Genomic DNA, 18,318 nt, shown 5'->3' with positions numbered 1-18,318 from the left:
CTTGCAATAGAAGAAGACAGGTTTAGGAGTGTGAAGTTGGATTCTGCAGAACGGTTGACTGATTAAGGATTCTGACACAACCTTAGGATGGCTACATAGAACCCACTCATAAGAGTAGCCATACTTGGTCAGACCAATGGTCCATCTAGCCCAATATCCTGTTTTCCAAACAGTGGCCAAGCCAGGTCACAAGTACCTGGCAGAAACTCAAATCGTGGCAACACTCCATACTACAAATCCTAGGGGCAAGCAGTTGCTTCCCATGTCTGTCTCAATAGGCGACTAGGGACTTTTCCTCCAGGAATTTGTCCAAACCTTTTTTAAACCCAGATACGTTAACCGCTGTTACCACATCCTCTGGCTCACCAAGTAGTATACCATGAAACCAAAGGGAGGCTGGGAAGGGGTGGAGCTGGCCCTTACTCTCAAGGAAGAGCCAACAAAGCTGATGGAGTTCATGGAGGAAGGAGAACAGTTTCCAGAGGGAGAGGAGATGGAAGCCTCTGTAGAATAAGCTGGAACTCCAAGTTAGCAGTGCACAGGAATCATGCCTGGAACACATAACCTAGCGGGTGACATCAGGCATCAGAATACTTGACCAAGTGGGAAGTGGGCTGTTTTCTAAAATTATAGAAAGCACATGAATTGCCATGGGTTTAACCTGGAGCTTTTCTGTTGGGAAGAATTTTAAACCCTTCCCATCTTTTTACCTTCAGAGTATTGGGTTTACAAAGTTGTGATAAAAGACCAACAGTGGTTTGTTCATACAAACTTTGTTTTGGGGGTTTCTCCTCCGAGTTTTGTGCCAGTGTGTTGGGAAACTTTTCCTCTGAGAAAAATTTTACATCTAAAGCTACCATTTTTACACTAGCAATTTCACAAGTAACCCCATTAAATATTTATTTAAAATGGCAGCCAAACAGGTAGAAAAGGCGATGGTCAAAGCCAGAAGGATGCTTGGGTGTATAAGGAGAGGGATGATCAGCAGGAGAAAAATAAAAGTGATAATGACCTTATATAATAAGTCTTTGGTGAAGTCCCATTTACAGTACTGCATGCAATTCTGGAGACCGCACCTACAGAAAGATATACACAGAATGGAGTCGGTCCAGTGGGCAGCTACAAAACTTACAAAACTGGTAAGTGGTCTCGGTCATAAAACATATAGGGCCAGGTTCATTAACCTCAACATGTATACGCTGGAAGAGAAGCAGGAGAGAGGGGATATGATAGAGACGTTTAAATATCTTAGTGGTGCTAATATACAGGAGGTGAGCCTTTTTCAAATGAAGGAAAACTCTGGAATGACAGGGCACAGGATGAAGTTAAGAGGAAATAGGCTTAGGAAGAAACTAAGGAAATACTCATAAGTACATAAGTAATGCCATACTGGGAAAAGACCAAGGGTCCATCGAGCCCAGCATCCTGTCCACGACAGCGGCCAATCCAGGCCAAGGGCACCTGGCAAGCTTCCCAAACGTACAAACATTCTATACATGTTATTCCTGGAATTTTGGAGTTTTCCAAGTCCGTTTAGTAGCGGTTTATGGACTTGTCCTTTAGGAAACCGTCCAACCCCTTTTTAAACTCTGCTAAGCTAACCGCCTTCACCACTTTCTCCGGCAACGAATTCCAGAGTTTAATTACACGTTGGGTGAAGAAAAATTTTCTCCGATTTGTTTTAAATTTACTACACTGTAGTTTCATTGCATGCCCCCTAGTCCTAGTATTTTTGGAAAGCGTGAACAGACGCTTCACATCCACCTGTTCCACTCCACTCATTATTTTATATACCTCTATCATGTCACCCCTCAGCCGTCTCTTCTCCAAGCTGTATAGCCCTAGCCTCCTTAGTCTTTCTTCATAGGGAAGTCGTCCCATCCCCGCTATCATTTTAGTCGCCCTTCGCTGCACCTTTTCCAATTCTACTATATCTACTATATCTTTCTTGAGATGCGGCGACCAGAATTGAAGACAATACTCAAGGTGCGGTCGCACCATGGAGCGATACAACGGCATTATAACATTCTCACACCTGTTTTCCATACCTTTCCTGATAATACCCAACATTCTATTCGCTTTCTTAGCCGCAGCAGCAGCACACTGAGCAGAAGGTTTCAGTGTGTTATCGACGACGACACCCAGATCCCTTTCTTGGTCCGTAACTCCTAACGTGGAACCTTGCATGACGTAGCTATAATTCGGGTTCTTTTTTCCCACATGCATCACCTTGCACTTGCTCACATTAAACATCATCTGCCATTTAGCCGCCCAGTCTCCCAGTCTCGTAAGGTCCTCTTGTAATTTTTCACAATCCTGTCGCGATTTAACGACTTTGAATAACTTTGTGTCATCAGCAAATTTAATTACCTCGCTAGTTACTCCCATCTCTAAATCATTTATAAATATATTAAAAAGCAGCGGTCCTAGCACAGACCCCTGAGGAACCCCACTAACTACCCTTCTCCATTGTGAATACTGCCCATTTAACCCCACTCTCTGTTTCCTATCCTTCAACCAGTTTTTAATCCACAATAGGACATTTCCTCCTATCCCATGACCCTCCAATTTCCTCTGTAGCCTTTCATGAGGTACCTTGTCAAACGCCTTTTGAAAATCCAGATACACAATATCAACCGACTCCCCTTTGTCCACATGTTTGTTCACTCCTTCAAGAATTGAAGTAAATTGGTTAGGCAAGATTTCCCCACACAAAGCCATGCTGACTTGGTCTCAGTAATCCATGTCCTCGGATGTGCTCTGTAATTTTGTTTTTGATAATAGCCTCTACCATTTTCCCCGGCACCGACGTCAGACTCACCGGTCTATAATTTCCCGGATCTCCCCTGGAGCCTTTTTTAAAAATGGGCGTTACATTGGCCACCCTCCAATCTTCCGGTACCATGCTCGATTTTAAGGATAAGTTGCATATCACTAGCAGTAGCTCTGCAAGCTCGTTTTTCAGTTCTATCAGTACTCTAGGATGAATACCATCCGGTCCAGGAGATTTGCTACTCTTCAGTTTGCCGAACTGCCCCATTACGTCCTGCAGGTTTACCGTGAAGTCAGTAAGTTTCTCCGACTCGTCCGCTTGAAATACCATTTCCGACACCGGTATCCCACCCAAATCTTCCTCGGTGAAGACCGAAGCAAAGAATTAATTCAGTCTCTCCGCTACGTCTTTGTCTTCCTTGATCACCCCTTTTACCCCTCGGTCATCCAGCGGCCCAACTCTTTCATAGAAAGGGTGGTGGATGCATGGAATGGCCTTCCCGGTGGAGGTTGTAGAGACAAGGACTGTGTCAGAATTTAAGAAAGTGTGGGACAAGCATGTGGGATCCCTTAGGAAAAGGAGGAGTTAGTGATTATTGAGGAGAGGTAGACTGGATGAGCCATTTGGCCCTTACCTGCTGTCATGTTTCTAGACTGTATGAGTGTCTTAAGTCAGGGAGCATTAAAATCCTCTCAACTAACCATTTTACACTGTCTCAGACCTGCTGGTACATTTCCCATACTGTGGTTACCCAGGGGCCAATGATCAAAGGTTCACGGTAGAGTCTACAGTCTACCACAAAATTAGCACCACCAAATCGCCACAGCATGCTCAAACTAATGAGCATGCAAACTGTTGGCACATTAAAATCTCAGCAATAGTCTTCAGCTCAGTACCTGAATGGTAATTGGCTCAGGCATGTGACAGGTAAGGTTGACAAAAAAAAAAAAAAAAAAGCAAAATCAGTGCAAGCCTGAACTACACAGTTGCTCCTGTCATACCCCACTAGCAGTTTTCAGCAAGTATGCCACACAGCAACATCCCTCTAACCCATGCCCCAACATCCCCACCAGAGCCCCTTCCTGTCCCCCCTCCCAAACATATCCCTGGAGTCTAGTGGCACTCACCCTGCCCCTACATGACTGACCCCCCCCCCCCCCCCACCACACACACACCCAAGGTATGCGAGGATACAGATACATAAGAGTGGAGTGGTCTAATGGCTAGTGTAGCGGGTTGCGAACCTGGGGAACTGGGTTCAATTCTCGCTACTGCCTAATGGCAGTGGGTTGAGATCCTAGGAAACCAGGTTCAATTCTCTGTGCAGCTCCCTGTGTCACTCTGGGTAAGTCACTTAACCTTCTGCTGCCCCAGGTACAACAGTAGTACAATGTACTACTTAGATTGTGAGCTCACTAGGGACAGACCCATACTGTTAAATGACACTGTAAACTGCTTATGTCTAAGTAGTATATAAATACTTGAAGTGAAATGAAGACCTGTCCCTGAATGAAAGGGAAATGGGACTTGATATACCGCCTTTCTGAGGTTTTTGCAACTACATTCAAAGCGGTTTACATATATTCAGGTACTTATTTTTGTACCAGGGGCGCTGGAGGGTTAAGTGACTTGCCTAGTCACAAGGAGCTGCAGTGGGAACCAAACTCAGTTCCCCAAGATCAAAGTCCACTGCACTATCCACTTAGGCTACTCCTCCACTCTGACACCAGTCTGTCATGGGCCTGGAGCAGAACTGAGGAACCTTGTGATTGATGTGATGGCAAGGAGATCCACAGAGGGGGTGCCCACGCTCAGAAGATCTCCCGGGCAATGCCAATGTTGAGAGACCACTTGGGCGGTTGCATGGCTCTGCTCAATCTATCAAGCAGGCTGTTTCAGCCCTGCATAAGTGGCAAGAAGTAGCATACAATGCCGGAGAGCCCAATGTCACATCTGAATGGCCTCCTGACACAGAGGGCATGATCTGGTGCCCCCCTGCTTGTTGATGTAACACATTACACAGGGCCGTGCCAATGCGGTAAGCCAGGTAAGCAATGCAGGGGGGCGCCTGCCTTCGAGGGGCGCTGCTGCCCTGCGGTCCCTGCCTTCCACTCACTTGCAAAATCTTTTAGCTGAAGTTGCGATCGCCCCTGCCCTAAAACCGGAAGTGAAAGCAACAGCATTATTCACTGAGGCAGGCAGGCTCTTCAAGTTATTTTAAAGAATGCAACCAAATTGCTATATATGCTGTGGTTTGTGGCTAATTCCTCACTCAGGGTGAGCTTCAGAGCTTGAACCGCATTCAAATTAAAGACAACCTGAAATTTTAAAAGTGCTAAAAATAAGTTTTAAAAGTATTTGTATTAAATCTAATTGCAGAATTCAGGTGCTGGGACTCTGTACTTGGTTGTCATATGCTCAGATTTGTTTAAATCGTATGCAAATTAGTCCGTTTTTGGGAGGTTCTCATTTGCATATTTATGAATAAAAAATGATGGAAGTGTTTACAGCCTTAATGTTAGGGCATGGCTCTGATCAAAAGTGTGAAGTTTGGTCCAAAAACGAAGGGTTTATCTAGTGTTTTTCACTAAAAAATTCCCATTACAGTGTCTGTATGTTAATCTGCATTCAAATAGAGCTCTCTGATTGGATGATCAGCTTTTGTTAGAAATCTGCCCGGAAGGGAACAGAGTGAGACAGCAACTGACTGTCGGTTTGGCCAAGAGAGACATGCAGCTGTGAGTTCCTGTGTGTGTTGACTGAAATTATAAAAGACTGCCAGATTATGTGGTAAATGAGAAAATATGAATGAAAAGAGGTTGGTGGAGATTGAAGTTTGAGATTTCTCTAGTGAAAAAGGATCTGAATATTTCAGGATTACTTGAAGTTTATGAAGAATAGAAAAGGGTGAATTTCAGTTTAAGAGTGTTTAAATCCTATAAGCTATATAAAGGCTAGGTAGATTTAAGTGACTGTAAGCAAGGAAACCTTAATATTTAATCTGAAATAAATATTTGATCTGAGATAGTTGATCAGAGACAAATGTTTGATCTGAATTATATCCTTTGGTGCAAAGGAGATTAGAAAAAGAATCTTTGGAAACTAAGAGGACTTTGCTCACATTTTGAATTAGCATTCCTATTTTGAGTTGGAAATCTTTGAAGTATTATGAAAATACATTTTGCTTTAATGAAATTGCTAAACTTTAGAGTCAGAGCCTTATCAATGAGGGATACATACAGTGCTATTTTTTTCCTGAGGTCCAGCTTACTTGCCTGCTCCCTTCTGTTCCTGCTTTGCTAGACGGAGGGGGTGGGGGCGCCAACTGATAGTCTGCAGGGGGGCACCAGAGACCCTAGGCACGGCCCTGACATTACATTACAATTAAAACAATTTGGTGAGACAGCCAATCGCTAAAAATGGGACTTGGGGAAGTTCAAAATGAATCCTAGTAGCTCGGACACCCGAATAATCTGCCAACGTGCTCTTTACCAGTGAATCGAGATAAGGGAACACGTGGACTACTACTACTACTACTACTACTATAAATCACTTCTATAGCGCTACTACCAGTCTGCGTAGCAACACTGAGATTACTGCTAGACATTTAGTACATACCCAAGGAGCTGACGAGAGGCCAAAGGGCAGCACACGGTACTGGAAGTGCTGCGTTCCCAGCTGAAATCCCAGATACTTCAGGTGAGCTGGAGTATCAAGATGTGTGCATATGCATCCTTTAAGTCCACCAATCATTTTCTTGACTCATGGGGAGATGGGTGCCCAGGGTAACCATCCTGGATTTTTCTTCAACCAGGAATTTGTTCAGGGCCCTTAGGTCTTGGATGGGACACATTCTCCCTGTCTTCTTTTGCACAAGTACCTGGAATCCCCACTCTTCCTCCCCTGGTGGAACGTGCTTGACCGCATAGGCCTTCAGAAGGGCTGACAATTCCTCTGCAAGTACCCGCTCATGCTGAGAGCTGAAGTAATGAGTTCTCAGTGGGCAATTTGGTGGTTTCTGACACCAATTCAGGGCGTACCCGAGATGGACTATTTGAAAAACTCACCGGTCGTAAGTTACAAGGGGCCACCTTACGTGGAAAATTTAAAGCCTCCCCCAACTGGCAGGTTGTCCGACACGGATACTTTTACTACGGCTACGCTCTTGGGAGCAGCAGGGGCCTCAGGCACATGCTGCTGACGTGAACAAGCGCACTGGGGTTGTGCCTGCTGAGGCGGGCGAGAGGAGGAGGCATACCCACGCCTCTTAGTAGGCACCTCTTCTCGAATTGCCAAAATACCTCCTAGATGAGGAGATGCAGAAGGCACCTTGCGGAAGAGAGAGTGGATGGTATCAGTGTGTTTTTTCAATCTGGTTGACGTCTTCCACCTTCTCACCAAAAAGGTTATCCACCCGGCATGGTGCATCTGCCAATTTCTGCTGGACTGCCGGTTCCAAGTCAGACACACACAGCCATGAGCATTTGCGCAGCAACACTATACTTTGGACAGAGACTCTGGAAGCCACATCAAAAGTGTCGTACGCGCCCCTGACCAAGAACTTACGACACGTTCTGCAGCTTGGCCAACTAGCAAAGCGATTCGACCTGCTCCGAAGAAAGAGTGACTTCCAAATCCAGCAGCTTGCGCACAGAGTCCCACAAGTACACGCTCGTGAAGAGCTGGTATGATTGAATAATGGGACATGAGCATAGAAGCCTGAAACATCTTCTGCCCAGAGTCCAAGGTTTAAGCTTCCCTGCCCAGGGGCGCTGAGACAGTCTCTAGAACTCTTGGCCCTTTTGAATATGGAATCAACCATCAGGGAATAATGAGGCAGCTGAGGTTTAAACTCAGGGGTACTCTGAATCCAGTTTGCAGTGTCAATCTTTTTGAGAAGTACCAGGACAGACAGAGGGCACTCCCAATTCCGCACAAGAATGTCTTGTAAGATCTCATGCAGTGGGATAGTCACAGCATCTTTAAGAGACTTGTAGTCCAGGACTTCGAGCATATTGGTTCTGGGCTCGTCCTCCACCTCTACAGGAAATGGAATGGCAGCTGCCATTTCCTTGGCAAAAGGAGAGAAAGGAAAGGCTCTTGGGAGGAGACTTTCTCCTCTCCTGTGAAGGAGAGAGGTCAGAGGGGATACCTTAAGACTCTTCCTCTAAGAAATACCGTGGACCCTCTTCTGACTCCCATACACGTGCCTCATTGGTGACAGTCAAACTCCAAATGGGAGAGCGGAGACCGAATCTGTCTCGACTTGGAGGAGCCATGTCTCCAAGAGGGGTGTCAAGGAGTCTGCTCCAGCCTCGACTCTGGCAAGGCTTCCTCCACAGACATCGAGACTGCCGGCTTGGGTGGCGGGCAACACCAAGGCCGCAGGTGACACCAGCGTCGGAGGCCGAATCGCAGGCTGAGGGCCAAACGGGACTACAAGAGGCATGGCAGGCACAAGCACTCTTGATGCCAACGCACTCAGTTGCATGATGCCAACCAGCAGCTCAGGGAGCAAGGCCCGAATGCGCTCATTGAGGGCCAACACCAGGAAAAGCTGGGGCGTTGGTTCAGAGAGTCTGTGGAACTGTCGCGGTCGAGACGGGAGGCTGGTCCTGGCTGCAGGGAGACCAGTGCATTGGCATCTCCTGTATGGAGGGGGAGCGGGGGTGCCAAATCCCTTGATGTCCTGGAGCTCCTGGCACAGTGTATCGAGGGGGATCGATGCCGATGCTTCTTGGCCTTTGCCTGAAGCCGGTCATCGAGGCTCCTTGCCACCGATAAGGACGACGTGGAATCCTCTTGTAACCTCAGTTTTGGGTCCGATGCAGGCCAGCACAGCAGTCGGCGTCCAGGCAGGTGGAGACCCACTTGATACACAACTGCTCCCAGTGTCAACAGGTCTAGTAGCCATACGTACCGATGCCGAGGATTCAGACCAGGCTCAAAAACTCTTCACACTGAGCCTCTCTGGCCAACTGGGTCCTTTTCTTCACGCAAAGACACAGGACAGTTAGAAGAGCTATGATCAGGCCCCAAACATTGAAGACACCAAGAATGGGTGTCTGGGCTTATTGCACCAGGTACAGCGCTTAAAGCCACTGGGAACTCTCATGGACATGAGATGGAAAAACTTCCATGGTGAAATCAAGATGACACTATGGTGCCAAAAAAAGGGGAAGCACCAGAGAAAAAAGTAAGGGGAGAACCCAACCAGTCAAGGCCTAAATGCGGCCCAAGAACATAAATTTAAAAGCGGGGGAAAAAAGAAACTAAACTAAAATAAAGGAAAGGTATAAGGGGTAACCGGTAACACAAAAAGCACCGCAAAAAATGTTTAAAAAAAAAAAAAAAAGCTTTTTTAGACTGAGCTGTGAGGAGCAGAAGAAACACACCACTCCCCACCATGGTAAAAAAAACGAACTGTGGTAACCGTGCTCTTGCAGCGGGCGGAAAGGCACTCACATATGCGCAGTGGAGCATGTCTCGCACTCCACAAAGCTCTTATTTAGCTTGTTATTAGCGCCGGACTGGGCAACGCAGGACCATGTTACCCATGTGTGAGAATATTTTTTATTTTTGTTACATTTGTACCCTGTGCTTTCCCACTCATGGCAGGCTCAATGCGGCTTACATGGGGCAATGGAGGGTTAAGTGACTTGCCCAGAGTCACAAGGAGCTGCCTGCGCCTGAAGTGGGAATCGAACTCAGTTCCTCAGGACCAAAGTCCACCACCCTAACCACCTGCTTGTCCTCTGAGAAAAAGTTAATCTCCTGAATCATATTTTCTGAGGTCTTTTTCTGCCAGAGGCATAGGAGCAGACTCTGTGGGTGCTTCAGCACCCCCAATATTGAGAAAATTCCTTGTGTGTCCAGGGAGGGATTATTTCCACTGGACTTAGCACCCCAATAACTTTGAAAAGTTGGCTCCATGGTTTCTGAATGGAGGAGGCGGCCAGTCAGGTCTGTCTCTTGTCTGTATTAAACGCTCCAACTGCACCTGACATACTTGTACCAGTGGTCATCCAGGTGATCTGGCAAAATTAGCAGGTTTACAGTTATCTTACGGGAAGGGTTAATAATCCTAACCTCACACCACATTTGTATCACAAGTACACTGATTAAGTTTCTCTAATTTGATAATACTGTTTTCTCCCACTGCTTTCCAGAAGGGCCAAAATCACAAACCCTAAGACTTAAACCACGGCTTCTCATCCCAAATTCTCTTCAAGGCATTCAGGAGAAATGAATACATATTTGCATATTCTATCAGAAGAGATAACCATAGCTCAATACATATACATATATATATATACACACACACACACACAGATCAAAGTCCCTATATATATATATATACACACACACAGAGATCAAAGTCCCTATCACTAATAATAAATTAATGTTCTCTCTCCTCGCCGAGAGAAAATCAAGCCCCTACTCCCCGCCGTTAAACTAATCTGTGAAATTCCCTTCTGCAACCGAGGAAGTGCTAGATCGCATTTGTTTGCTGAGAAGCTACAGGATGAACTCCCGGATGACAAAAACAAATCTTAGCACCAGCCCTCTCTCCCCCCCCTCCCCCACCAGCAGCAGAGCTGGCAGTGTCAGCAATACGTACCCTGCCTTAGGCGTGTGCTTAGAAACAGAAGCATTTAGGGGAAAACACAACCACGAGAGGCACTGCCTGCACCAGACTAACACGGCTACCAAACTTTCCGAGGGAAAGAGGGCTAGAAGAAGCAAAAGTAGGAAAGTGGAAGCTGCCGTCTCGATCATACCCCAGAGCCCCGACTCCATTCTGGCTTTTTCAGCTAGTCCCCCTACCCTGGATTGCGAATGAGTACGTGTCTACATGCACACGCGTTCTCACCTGACCGTAGTGTAGAGACCCTCCGAGCCTAGGCGAGGCGGGAAACGGTATGCACTGCTATGACTATCAGACCGATCTCCAGTAGGTAATAGGAACTGACTGCTGTCTGTTGCCAGGGTTGCCAGGTGGAAAATTTTTTTCCAGCCCACTGGAGCCCAAAAAACAGCCCAAAAACCGCCCAAACACAAACCCCGCCCCTGACACCCCCGCCCCCGCGTCATCACCCCCGCCCCCCGCCGTCATCAACCCGCCCCCGCCGTCACCGGCCCCGCCTCCCACGTCACCGGCCCCGCCTCCCCGTCATCGGCCCCGCCTCCCCGTCATCGGCCCCGCCTCCCACGTCATCGGCCCGCCTCCCACGTCACTAACCCCGCCCAAAACGTCATTAACCCCACCCAAAAACGTCATTAACCCCGCCCCCCCGCGGCCGAAAAAAACCGCCCGAAGCACAAAAACCAGCCCAAAAAACCGCAACCCGCCGCGGGCAAAAATTTCCCGCGGCGGGTCGCGGAAAACCGCCCAATTGGGCGGTAAAACCGCCCACCTGGCAACACTGTCTGTTGCACAGGATTTGCTGCATGCTAAGGCGAGGGAGGAGCAGTGTGTAATTGAGCCCCGCCCCCTCCTCACTCCCACCCCCATGGGGGCTGGTAAACCTCTAAGGGCGGGGGATTCCCAGGAAAAAAAATAAATAAAAGAACACGAGAGTTTTTCTTCAGTGTTTATTTATTTTTTGCATTTGTATCCCACATTATCCCACCTCTTTGCAGGCTCAATGTGGCTTACGATTCATCATGGATACTGGAAATAGAAGAGAATATACATTTGGTTTTACAGAGGGTTTTGGGTTACATGGTGGTGCAATACATGATAGTGTTAAAGCAAAAGACGTTATAAGACATTTCTGGATATTTTAAAGATTATACAGTTACACGTATTGATCTTTGTGATATATCATGTCGAAGAGATAGGTTTTCAATAGTTTACGGAAATTGGTCAATTCATAGACCGTTTTGAGGTTGCGTGGCAACGCGTTCCAGAGCTGCGTGCTCATATAGGAAAAGGTAGATGCGTGCATTAATTTGTGTTTCAGACCTTTACACTTGGGAGGATGAAGATTAAGGAATGTGCGAGAAGACTTTTTTGCGTTCCTGGGTGGTAGTTCTATTAGGTCTGACATGTAGGCTGGGGCGTTACCATGGATGATTTTATGGACTAGGGTGCAAAGTTTGAACCAGGGGCGTATCTGGAATCCGGCGGTAGGGGGGGCCAGAGCCAGAGAGGGGATTCAACGAAGCAGCACTGCAGCGTTACTTCCTTGCAGCATGGCCACGGAGGAAGACGAAATATGAAGACTGCGGGTCGGACCTCGGCTGGCGGGGGTTGGGGCCCCCCCGCCAGCAAAAGTAAGCAGCGGGGGAGGGTTGACGGCGGGGAGGGGGACCAGGGCAAAATCTGCGGGGACCCAGGCCCCTGTGGCCCCACGCAGATACGCCCCTGGTTTGAACGTGATGCGTTCTTTAATTGGGAGTCAGTGTAGTTTTTCTCGTAGGGGTTTCGCGCTTTCGTATTTTGATGTGCCAAATATTAGTCTGGCTGCCGTGTTCTAGGCTGTCTGGAGTTTTTTAAGTATTTGCTCTTTGCAGCCAGCGTAGTGTGAGTTACAATAGTCCAGATGACTGAGTACCAATGATTGTACCAGATTGCGGAAGACAGTCCTTGGAAAAAATGGTCTAACTCTTTTTAGTTTCCACATTGAATGAAACATCTTTTTAGTTATGTTTTTCGCATGATTCTCAAATGTTAGGTGTCGATCAATGGTGACTCCAAGAATTTTTAGGGTGTCCGAAACTGGTAGATTTAGTTTAGGTGTGTTGATGGTGGTAAATTTATTCTTATTGTATTGTGAGGTGAGTAGAACAAGGCTAGCTAGATAGCTAGCTATATACAGTGCACTCCATTTAAGTGCATGTCGGATAAGCTCATTCTCTGTTTAACTGCATGCCATACTTGGGTCCTGTTTTTTGGCGCCATCAATTTCTATGGGGACAAACTTTTGTTTAGCGCACCACTGATAAGTGCAAGATTCACTTATATGCATGGTTTAAGACCGCTCCTCTGCAGGAAAGACTCTGCATAAGCGCGCACACAGAATATGGAAGCCGATTGGCATGTGACAACCAACGAAAACAATACAAATCCACACCGGAAACGAAAATGGGCAGGAAAAGCTGAGGAGGTAGACGATGCTTTTCTTCGGTGGTTTTCTCAAGTCAGGAGCAGACAGTTTCCTGTCAGTGGTCCACTGCTTATGGAGAAAGCTAATCAGCTAGCTGAAAGTCTTGGACTAACTGAATTCAAAGCCACTGTTGGATGGTTATAATGATGGAAGGAGAGGAACAACATAAAATTCAAGAAACAGCATGATGAAAAAAACAAGATGCTGATGACTTTGGTACTGAAAATTGGGTTGTTTCAGTTCTTCCTACTATTTTTTTGTTACATTTGTACCCTGTGCTTTCCCACTCATGGCAGGCTCAATGTGGCTTACATGGGGCAATGGAGGGTTAGGTGACTTGCCTAGAGTCACAAGGAGCTGCCTGTGCCTGAAGTGGGAATTGAACTCAGTTCCTCAGTTCTCCAGGACCAAAGTCCACCACCCTAACCACTCCTCCACCTCTTGACATTTTCAATGCTGACGAAAATGGTCTCTACTGGCGAGCGATTCCTGATGGAACACTTGCATTCAAACAAGCCAAAACTACAGGAGATAAAGCGTCAAAGGACCGACTGACGATCCTCCTTTGCTGCAATGTGGATGGGAGTGAGAAGTTGAAACCACTCGTCATTGGAAAGAGCAAACAGCCCCGTTGCTTCAAGAATGTTAAGCAACTTCCTGTGTCATATGAGTCTAATGCAAATTCATGGATGACTGGGGAAATTTGGAAGCAGTGGCTAAAGAAGTTAAGACACTAGAATGCGGGCACAAAATCGTCAGATTTTGCTGCTTTGTGATAATTGTGCTGCACACAGTGATGATGTCAGGCTGTCTAACATCAAGGTGGTCTTCCTTTCACCAAACACTACCTCTCTGATCCAACCTATGGATCAGGGCATAATAGCCAATTTCAAACAACATTATCGGGTTCTTGTGCTACGTCGTCTGATGAGCATTATGGATGACCAGACTGGCAAGGATAAACGTGCTGTTGAACTGGCTCGTAATCTATCACTGTTGGATTCCCTACATATGCAGAAAGAAGCCTGGAATCATGTTACACAGGCAACCACTGTGAACTGCTACAAGCGGGCAAGCTTTGTTAGGGATGTGGAGAGGGACGAAACAGATGCAGCTGTTGCAAACGCGTCAGATGATCAGGCTATTGACATCCCAGCCTGTGTTACTGAAGAGGAGTTTCATCACTACGTAGCTGTTGATTATGATCTACAAACAGCTGACGACAACACTGATGTCGAGATATGTGCCTACACGCAGGCAACGGCTGATGATGAAACAGATGATGAAATGAGCAGCGAGGCACATGCTGACTAAATTCAACAACCTCCTGTCATTTTTGCCAGAGCGCTGGAGAGTCTCAACACCGTGCTGGCCTATCTGGAGGCCACTGGATGTCAGTGCTATGACAGTTTTTACCATCTGGCAGACGTAGTCTATGGAACTCACAGACACAATAGTGTACAGAGGACTATGACTGATTACTTCAAGTACGCCTAACGTCAGTTAACGGAGACTGTATACTGTATGTATAATAAACAGTACTGTACATATGTTTATCAGATGTCAAGCTTCTTTGGGTCACAACGGTTAAGTGCACACTCTGGTTAACTGCATGTATTTCTTTGGTCCCAGATCCTTGCACTTAAGCAGATTGCACTGTATATATATATTTTTTTCTCATACCAGACCTACCCTGTAGAAGAGTCTGCTTGTCAAAAAAATATATTTAGTGCAATACAAAAGGTATCATCTTATTTTTGCTTCTTTTTTATTTCTATATATTACCTTTACTGTGGTCAAACATGGCACCCACACTACTTTAGATGTTGAACAAGGAGTTTGATTATCCTTTTTGTCAGTTCTGGTGGTATCATCATATACCCATGAGGGGTCTGGTGGCAAGGCACTGTTTGCCCCATCCTCCCATATTGTGCCAGTTCTCAGTCTCAGCCACATGGCAAAAAATAAAAATAAATATATGGGACTATGCCCAGATGATGACTAAAGTCACCAACTGGATCCAGATTTGCCCGGTAGTGATAGGGTTGATCCAGTCCTGGGTTTACCTATACATGTGGGGTATTTTAGTCTTGCTTTTCTCAGGGAATGCAACGGGGAAATCAGAACTAGAAGACCCTGCATGCAATGGGATAAACCCAGGAATGGATCCTCCCTGCAGGCAAATCCGGATCCAGTTGGCAACCTCTCACTCATACTGAGGCTAAAATGCTGAAACATACTTTGGTTTTATTGGGCTAGGTCTGATATTATCATCCCAGGATAATTAACTTGGGTTTATTAAGCTAGATCTGGGAAGTGGGAAATGGCAATTCCAAAAGCAACAATTCAAAAAGAAAGGTTACATGATTGGATCAGAGATAGTTTGAGTGGCAGACCTATGGGGAGATGATTGATGTAATCTAAGGGAAGGTGATGAGAAAGCAAAAAAAGGTTCTAGCAGTTTGTTATGTGAAGAAGGGCAGATTGTGGAGTGGTTATAAAGGAAGACTGAGCAGTTTTGGGCTGTGTTGTGGATGTGTGTAGAGATGAAAAGGGAAAAAGAAAGGACGAAGTTGAAAAGGAGTGCAAGGTTGTGGGATGAGGAGACTGGAAGGATCGTTGCTATGATTGAGAAAGGGGAAATGGAAGAAGTCATTTTGGAGGAGTAAGTAATAAGTTCTATTTTAGCCATGCTGAGTTTTAGTTACCAATGGAACAACCAGGCAGTAGTGTCAAACAGGATGGAAAGGTAGATTTGGAAGTCATCTACATAGAGATGGTACCGGAAGCCATGGGAGGATATCAGATCACCAAGGGAGAGGGTGTAGAAGGAAAGGAGAAAAGGGCACAGGATGCAGCCCTGGAGTGCACCAAGAATGGGATGGCTTTGGAAGAGGATTCTCCATAAACACATGGAAAGTGCTTTAGGAGAAATAAGAAAAGAACCAAGATATAAGGGAACATTGTCATCCAAGGGAGGACAGGATGCTAAGGAGCAAACAATGGCCAACCATGTAATAAACTGCCACTATAAATCTCAACAAATTTCTCTCTCATGCATACCCCCACCCTCCCACTCTGTCAGACTGTCAAAGTAATGCTTTGATGTTTCTCTTATATATACTATCTGCTAACACATTTGCTTATTTCCGATCTGACGAAGAAGGGCAACCTTCGAAAGCTAATCAAGAAATGTATTGAGTTATGTCCAATAAAAAAGGTATCACCTTATTTTCTTTTCCATGTTTTATTTTGTTTGATTTCTATTGATAATCTCTCAAACAATACACAAAGTACTTTTTAAATACTATATTCACCCTTGTGGAGTACAAAAAATGTATGAAAGGGAAAAGGCCTCAGTACCCATACCTCCACCCAAACAAAAACGCTTACTGGTTAAAAAAAGACTTAAACAGGGTCAGTTCTGTTCGTTGGCATAAAAAATCCTTTCACACAAAACATTGTTAAAACTACACAGAGTTCAATTTCAATGGATCCACCCAAAAACGTGACAAATATATGAAGATATCAGGCACTTAGCTTATTTCTCAAAAGAAGATTCACTAATACTTCTGTGAGTGAATCACACCACAAAGCAGCAGCTATGTCAAGGAAAAAGTCATTTCAGCCTTGGTCATGAGGAAATCACTAGACACCTTGGTAAGGGTCACTCCATAGAGTATAAGGGATGATATCCAGATCGGAGTGGCTCAGTAATATCTTACAATGCAAGAAAGTCAAGGCAGAAGAAGTAAATAGCCCATTTGAGTACTTTGGATACAAAATACAAAGGGAGAGGGAATGGGAGAATAGCAGGGCATGAAGGGTCTGATAATGGGTTTTGAGGATTGAAGTGACTATGGAATGTTTGAAGGCAGTGGGGAAGGCTACAATAGAGGATGTGACAAAGGGAGGAATGATAGCATTAGGGATAACATTGAGGAGCTGGATAATCAAAGGCATATGTAATAAATTTGAAGGATAAAAGAAGATGAGGAGTTTCTTGCTCTGTAATTTGAATAAAGCAGAGTGGCCGAGCTTGAAGAAGGAGAAGGATAAGGTAGTCAGAGAGCTAGAAGGCAGGCTAAGAACTCGACAGTAATTTTGTGAACCTTGTCATGAAAGAAATCAGTCATAATCTAAACAGTATGTATGTATGTGGGAGGGGGGGGGGAGGGGGGATCGCTGCTTAAGGAGGGAGTTGACAATAGACAGTGGAAGCTGGAGTCCAGACTGTTGGTTAGATGGACATAATAGTTTTATTTGGGAAGCATGGTAGCTAATTAGAAAGATGAGCATGAACCTGAAATCTGTGAGCCCAGTGTAAGAGTGGGATTTAAACTAGAAATGATCTTTGGACTAGGCAAGGAAGTGAACTATGAGGTGAGCCAGGATTGGGCATTAGCAGGCTCACGATGTAGGAGAGAAAAGAGTGGTCAAATGCCTCCTCTATATACCTCTCTGTCTCCCTCAGCTCTACAGAATTATACCCAGCATTTCAAATGAGGTCTCACCAGAGACTTGTAGAGAAACATTATCACATACATTTTTTTCCACCGACTCTTATCCTGTCTAAATTTCATATTGCTTTCATTCTACTTAGGCTCTATTTCCACTTAACAGAAACCACAAGCACAACTTCCTTTCATGTTTACACACAGGGCAGTTTTCTTTTCCAAACATAAGTGCAGACTTAGGCTCTCTTTTCCATTAAAAACTCTTTCACTGCACTTAGGTTATTATTTCTCATATTCACTTCTTTATCAGTGAGCTCTCATATGTCCCAGCATGTGGTCAGGGCCTTTTTTCTTTTTAAGGGCCGTACCTCCCCCATGGAGACTAAGTGGCAAAATAAAAAGCTGACTCTCAGAGCTACTGCTTATGTTGAGGAAGTGCTTGCATAAACATAACTTATCCACCCATTTGCACATTTCCTTTTTTGTCCAAGTGCTTGTTTTCGCCACCAGCAATGCAGAAAATAATTTTAGTGTTTTCCTTACATTGATGCTTCCAGTCCATTGTAAAAGTCTTCACACCTGTGTATATTTTTCACATTCTTCTGTCAACAAAATACAATTCAGAATGTATTAAAGGAGGCATTTGTGGCACTGATCTATACAACATACTCTACATCAGTGGTTCCCAAACCTGTCCTGGGAGAATCCTCAGTCAGTCAAGTTTCCAGGATATCCACAATGAATGTTAATAAGAAAGACCTGCATGCAGTGGAGGATGTGCATTCACAATTGATCTCTCTCATGAATATTCATGTTGGAGAGCCTGAAAACCTGACTGGCTGGGATTTCCCCCAGGACACGTTTGGGAACCACTGCTCTACACTTTCAAAGTGAAAGAATAATAAATGAAATATTCAAATAGTGATTAAGAATAAGAAACTTGGAGTCGATATTTAAAAGGGTTTAACCAGGCAGG

The 18,318-nt window shown here is 45.3% G+C and overlaps 1 protein-coding gene across 5 annotated transcripts in view; it reads right to left on the bottom strand.

Annotated features, from left to right (window-relative positions):
* Positions 1 to 17,906, bottom strand: part of TIFA (TRAF interacting protein with forkhead associated domain) — a 37,176-nt gene extending 19,270 nt beyond the window's left edge. For 2 of the 5 annotated variants that reach the window (XM_030192526.1, XM_030192527.1), the window contains exon 1: positions 10,647 to 10,745. Coding sequence is in view for 1 of the 5 variants with exons in the window: in XM_030192524.1 (XP_030048384.1) it covers positions 1,013 to 1,057 (45 nt within the window). In the remaining 4 variants the exon portion in view is untranslated. Of the gene's footprint in view, positions 1 to 1,012; positions 1,077 to 10,394; positions 10,418 to 10,646; positions 10,746 to 17,885 lie in introns of those variants that run through there. The other 3 variants (XM_030192524.1, XM_030192528.1, XM_030192525.1) reach the window with 3 other exon arrangements.
* Positions 17,907 to 18,318: the final 412 nt, after the last annotated feature.

The sequence above is a fragment of the Microcaecilia unicolor genome, chromosome 2 (assembly GCF_901765095.1).
Source record: "Microcaecilia unicolor chromosome 2, aMicUni1.1, whole genome shotgun sequence".
In the NCBI taxonomy this organism is placed as follows: Eukaryota; Metazoa; Chordata; class Amphibia; order Gymnophiona; family Siphonopidae; genus Microcaecilia; species Microcaecilia unicolor.
Note: the sequence above shows the minus strand (reverse complement) of the source record. Positions and strands in the feature narration are given on the sequence as shown.